At 39.0% G+C, this 6,575-nt stretch overlaps 1 protein-coding gene across 1 annotated transcript in view; it reads right to left on the bottom strand.

Annotated features, from left to right (window-relative positions):
- The window catches only part of LOC109830617 (tetratricopeptide repeat protein SKI3-like), a 28,871-nt gene continuing 27,563 nt past the window's right edge, over positions 5,268–6,575 (bottom strand). The window contains 3 exon segments of the mRNA XM_020397930.1: positions 5,268–5,704; positions 5,706–5,725; positions 5,810–6,013. Coding sequence (XP_020253519.1) covers positions 5,552–5,704; positions 5,706–5,725; positions 5,810–6,013 — 377 coding nt within the window. The 3' untranslated portion in view covers positions 5,268–5,551.

Here is a 6,575-nt window from a genome sequence, read left to right as displayed (position 1 = left end):
TACATAGTCAAGATCTGAGTAGATAAACTGGAATACTCAACAAGTCTCAAATACAAATATCTGACGAAAAGGAAATAAGACACACAACATTTACAACTTCTAGAACAAGACTCTCAAACGTCTAAACAAAAATCTACTGTGGAACCCCAAAAAGGAAATATGTAACTAAATAGACGGCGGAGGCTAAAATGCATCCCCATCAACCTGCGACTCTCCGGGTTCCTGTCTCGTTACCTGAAAGGGGGAGGGACAACGAGCGTCAAAGCGCTAGCGAGTAACATCACAACCAACCCCAAGGGAACAGGGCTCGTTGTATAAGAAAATACAGTTAATATATAAGAGATCTAAAATCATTGATCTTACTAAAGAGGGTTTTAGTATTTAGAAAGTTACAACACGAGCATAGGTACGTCGAGCGAAATAATCCAAATAAGAAAACCCTCATGTATATACCTTGTATCTCAAATTGCAAATCTCTAAACACCAAACCCGAGGTTCTAGTACAGTAACAATAATAAAAGAAATACAACTAATCTCAGAGTATAAATACAGTGCCATATCATAACTAACATGAGTATCATGCTATTACTTACATGAATATCATATCAAGATTTGCATAAGTGTTATGACGTAAACTCCCGTGGGAGAAATCATATACAGGGTCAAGAAAATATGTCCGATACAGGAACTATGTACTGTGATTTCCAAACTCTTGGAATAAGTGGCAAATGTCCAACACGAGGACTGAAATAGATTATAGTCTAACACGAGGACTTCTATGGATTATAGTCCAACACGAGGACTGTGAAATTGTGCAAATGTCGCTGAGATATATAGAAAATCTACTTATACCAATCCACACTCAAATCAGTGTGTAAGTCCCAAATTTATACCCTCGGGTCATCTATTATGCATGGATACATAGTAAGACAGTGTGTAAGTCCCAAATACAGATGTCTGATAGTCCAGTCAAACTCTTGAACATGAGAGAAATACTCAAAAATACACAAAATAGGGGTTTTACCGGTCGACCGCGCTCTGATACGCGGCTGGCGATCGACTGCTGCGGCTTCGCGGTCGACCGACAGAATGTCACGGTCGACCGAAATGACATTGCGGTCGACCACAATGACATTGCCGTCGACCGCAGCCCTAAAATGAGCCCAGCGGTCGACCTCTCCGGTCGACCGCCAAGCGGACAGAAACCCAAATCTGGGTTTCTGTCAGCTCGAAACCTGAAACAATAATTTGATATTCTACGATAACAAGAGTTTTAATGATTCAAAAATCATACTGAAGATAAACAACTAATCCCAAGCTTAAAATCTACATTTCCAATATTCTAAATCCATGAGAAACAAACCAAAAACGTTTTAATAACTGTAAAAATGATTTAACTCTTGTTTAGGAAATTTTCAGATCTAGATCTTTATAAAACAGAACGTTGGTAAATTTTTATAAACTGAAACCTCTGATTCTTGTTAGCCATATTATAGAGAGTTCATTGTTATACAAAAATACCATTTTGGCTCATCAAAACTCATAGAAATCCAAAAGAAGATCATAGAAAACAAGGGTGGGGGATTGGGCGAGATGATACTCGCCTCTGGTGAGCAGCGGATCGTTGAAACTGAAAGAGGTCGTTTTCCTTCGCTGAATCCCACCAAGAACTGCTGCAAATCCTCAAGAACTTCTCCCAAATCACCAAACAAAGAGGATTAGGGTTTTAGGGAAGAGAGGGGGGCTAGGGTTTTGATTTCAGATCTCCAAAAGGGCTCTATCGGATATATTAGCATATATACCAACTCACAAACCCGACCCGAAACCCGTTTAAACCCGAATCTGAGAAAACCCTCTGATCGCTGTGCGATCGACCGACGCGGTCGACCGCGCAGCACAAAAATGCCTGCTGCTAGGCATTTCACATGCTGGCCATAACACTCGATTTCTCTCACTTTATAAACACCTGTTGGGTTCCCAAACACTGATAAATATATGCATCTTATATATATATGGTTATTTATCACAAAAGAAAGATTTATTACTATTTATTCACACAATTTCATTATAAATTTTTGGGGTTTTACAATAGGGCTTTGGATACTTGACTATCTTTAGACCTAACTTCTGAACCAAGGCCTCAGATATCAAATTCTTCTCGCTACCTGGATCAACTATGGCATCTATCAAACTGGTCTTCACTTGCAACTTAAGAACAAAGAGCTGCTCTCTAGGATCGTCGTCCTCTTTCATTATTTGTTTCCTCGTTATAAGATTGAGACTATTGTTGGGTTTTGTCATCCCCGAAACTTCTTTTGGAACTTGAGCTATCATGTATGCCTTTTTCTCCTCCTTTTTCTTCAACCCCCTTGGCTTGAGATGAGGATACTTCTTCCAGCATCGATTAGCGTATCTTGTCTTCTCGTAATGACTACAAATCAGTCTTGCTTTCCCTAGATCACCCTTCTTCTTCTCCTCATTAGATTGAGAACCACTAGACTCGCATTAAGCTTGTTTTGCATCTCCCTTTGCCTTGTTGCTCCTCTTTTGCTTGCCTTCGATGGAAATATCCTTCATGCTCGCCTCTGTAATAGATTCCACCGTGAATAACTTCATCTCCTTCTGGATGTAATCGCTCAATCCTGTCATATACTTCATAAACACAGAATATTCCTCTGTCGCAATGTTAAGGACCATCGACTGTTGCTAGAACTCCGTGGTGTATTCTTGAATGGTTTGATTGACTCTTTGGTGGAAGTCGTACCACTTGTTCTAACGCTCCTCAAGGAATCCCACCGGGTAAAATTGTTTCCTCAGTAGCTCCTTGAACTTATTCCACGATGTCGCCTTCTTCTCCTGCTTGCAATAGATTTCCACCGTGTTAATGCATGCCCCGAAAGCTTCAAAGTCGCAAACACGAGTTTCTCTTTGGATGAATATCCATAGAGGGTAAAATATGTCTCTATCCGCTCGATCCAATCATCGAGCATCTTGACGTTGACACTCTCATCATAAACAGGAATCTCCATCTTGAAGTCTATTTTTAAATTCTGCTAAGAACTCTTACCTCCTTGATGTGGAACAGTCTTGACAATTTCGGCCTCCTCTTCAGAATCAGATTCCTCACCTTCCTCATCGGACTCTACAAGTCTCTTCTTGCCTTTCGAAGAAGATTCCTCATTTGTGTCCTTTCCTTGGAAAAGATTAACGAGCTGTGTGAGACTCGAACCCATTGCCTCCATCTGTTTCTCCAATGCATCCAGTCTTGCTGAACTATCTCCTTCAGTCATCTTCTTCTTCTTCAATCTCTGAACACCTTCCAAAGAAATAAGGATCTTGCCTAGCTTCTTGCATTGCGATCGAGTAAGGACCATACACAAGACCCCCCTTTCACATGATCTAATCGCTCTGATACCAACCTGATACGTGTCGCCAGACGAGCACTCTTGATCGTGGAATTATCAAGAGTGGGTTGTAAATAAGACAAAAGAAAACACGCAAGAACTGAGTTGGTCGAAGGAAAATACCTTCTCTAGATTATGAGAATTAATTAGATTACAAATCTCTCTCACAATCTCTCTAGATCAAAAGAATAATCTCTCTGATCTCCTTTCTCAATACAATCTGGTTTCTCATTGTTTAGAACCCTAAAACAATCCTACTTATAGAGTTTACAACGTGGATGACAAACTTGTAATTAAACAAACCAAAATCAAACAGGAAAACATAGTCTCAAACGAACCAGGAAGGCTCAGGAAACTGTCGTGGTCGACCAGATCCAAGGACCAAAACCAAAATCGACTACAGGGTTTTGGTGGTCGACCGCCGAGTTTGTCGCGGCCGACCGCGAAAAGTCCAGAGACTTTTCTGTGCTGTGCATGCTCGCGGTCGACCGCGGTATCACGTGCGGTCGATCGCTGGAAGCTCAAAATGACTCCTGCAGTCTTTTCCTATAATCTTCGTCTTTGCCATCTTCAACGACTTCGTCCACGTCTCTATTCTCAAGATACCATGAGAATTATCTATCCTCAAGCTCCCATGAGGATCGCTAAGCTCCCAAAGCAAGGAAGAAGGTACACCCGTATCAACTATAAATAAGGATACTATTTTCAATAATAAGCTAAGATCTTGACATCTATTCACTATGCTTAAGAACTACTACAACTCATTTTACTTCTCCACTCAAGGAAATCACTGACTTGATCATCGAAGAAACAACCGGGAAACCGAACCTATCCCTCTTACGATTTGTTACTTGTGCAGGGAAGAACAACTTACTCTAGAACCAGACATTCAGAAGGTTAGAGAACCTCCGCTAACTTAATCACTTATTTCATTTGATTGTTTGATATCAGACATCAACAAGAAAAATCACTAATTAGACCTCCCTTTCTTCGTGCAAACTGTCCAATTTGCTTGAGGAGAGAAAAGATGATAATGGCAACTAATAAGTTATAAAAGAGTGAGGGACGTTTTGAATGTGAAATTAATGGACATAAATAAGTTCTTAGAAATTAAAATTATAAAATTTGCTGAAGTTTGAGAAACGCACAACTGTAATTGTCTTTGAAAATAGTAGATTTTGAAGCTTTTAGGAGAAAGAAATAGATAATGCAACCACAGTTGGTTTTATTAGGACCAATTAAGCTATTCATTTTACTTGAAATAACTATGTATCAATTATTATAAAGTGGTGAATGGAAGCTGAGGAGCTAAAGTTCTAAGAAGTTGGCAAGTGGCAATCTCGGATCTTACTAGTATATAGGATAGGTTTTATTAGTTTAGGGAGTTATAGAGAGGGGGGTTATTATTTTAAAAGTTGAGAAGAATTATCTATAATAACTTCATAATTGAGCGAGGTTTTTTAAAGTTAAAATAGCTAAAAAAAGGTTTTCTACGATGACCCCCATAGTAAAATTAACCCTTTTAAAAATTCCTTGAAGAGCTTTCGTCTTCCAAGAAGTCAAGTCACCCAACTAGAATTACAAATGAAACAACTAGAATTACAACTGAAAATCTCTCTCTACTTAATAATTTAAGAGAATAGGAGCTACATGTTTATAAAGTCAGCAACAGGTCAATCAGCGGACTTGTAAAGCTTATTGCTTGAGCGCACACTAAGCACTAAAGAGCAATCAGAGTAACTTTCAACTCCACACTTCAGGAATGTCATTCAGACTGCTAACAGTGGCTATACTGGCTAAAAGTTAGCATCTAAAATACTAAAAAAGGAAAACATAGCATACGCAAATCAACACACTCGCGGAAAAAAAAAAACATTGATTCAGACTCCTGCCGATTAAAATCTTAAACAGTTTTGAATTGAACGATGGTCTCAATCAGATTAGTGTACAGCTACATATTCTATAAGAACACACCGAATCTACTACAAGAAAGACACTAGAGAACACCTTCATTCTGTTACACCTTGAACGAGTGTCCAAACAAGCTCGGGTGATAGTCTGATATAAATCTAAAAACTGTAGAAACAATTGCAGTCAATAGGGTAAGTATGCAGGTCAAAGTCAGCTCGTTTCATCAGTGAGCCTGCTTAGGATTCAATCTTCTCTAAGACCTTCCAGTACCTTGAACATGACGGATTCAAATGAATGGCCCTAAGAATCCATGTCCGAGGGCTCTGAGATAGTTCTATGTTGTGCTGTTGCTTAGGCCCAGAATTGGAAAGCAAGTGCATTTGGAAATAACAGTTCAGCAGGCCTCATTTCTGTGGTAAGGAAAAGTTAGGAAAAGGTAAGGTATAAATAAAACTGAGACTAAGAAGGATATTTAATTCAGTGAAGATAACAACCAGGCGGCCAAGAGAACCATTCAAAACGGAGGTTCTTCTCCCACTTGGCTCTTGCACCTAAGCTTGCCTCTGCTTGAGCCAATAATGCCGAAACAATAGGCAAAGGAAAAGGTGAAGTCTCCTGAGCCTTTTTAAGGCTGGTTACCGCATGCTGTAAAAACTCAGAACCTGCCCGCTGCCTAGCAAGCTCCATACAAATTGCACCTGTCAAACCATCAGTTAGTACTAATAAGGTTAATTCCAAGGATATAAGAAAATTTCGAATTTTGCATATCAGTGTTGAGATTGTCGAGATATACCACAGGACAAGATAGTTATGTTATCTTGAGTAAATAAAAGAAGATCAAACTTCACGAGAAAAAATCTAGAATAATTACTATGAGAATATTAGAGATCCAACTTATTAAAGAGCAACGTGCAACTCATGCATGCACTAGTACTACTACAAAGAGCAACATCTCCAAATATTCATCTAGAATTGTAAGCAACATTACCACGCAGAATTGTAAGCAACATTCCCACCTAGTTTTGAGGTACACTCAAGGAAGCTATAAAACATGTTGCTCAAAGATATCCTCTTCAACCAAATTCATGTTTCTTAATATGCTATCTAGTGTCAATTAAAACCACTGGCTGCTTTTATCAAGCAAGCTAACAGATACAATCAAAAGCACATATAAATCATCTGTCATTCCCAAAATTAGCTCTGCACTACAATCTAATGGCAAAAAAAAAAAAACAAGAATTAAGTTTAGAACCCTTCACT

This window comes from Asparagus officinalis, chromosome 2, assembly GCF_001876935.1.
Source record: "Asparagus officinalis chromosome 2, Aspof.V1, whole genome shotgun sequence".
NCBI classification, from domain to species: domain Eukaryota; kingdom Viridiplantae; phylum Streptophyta; class Magnoliopsida; order Asparagales; family Asparagaceae; genus Asparagus; species Asparagus officinalis.
This window is presented reverse-complemented; position numbering and strand designations above follow the sequence as displayed.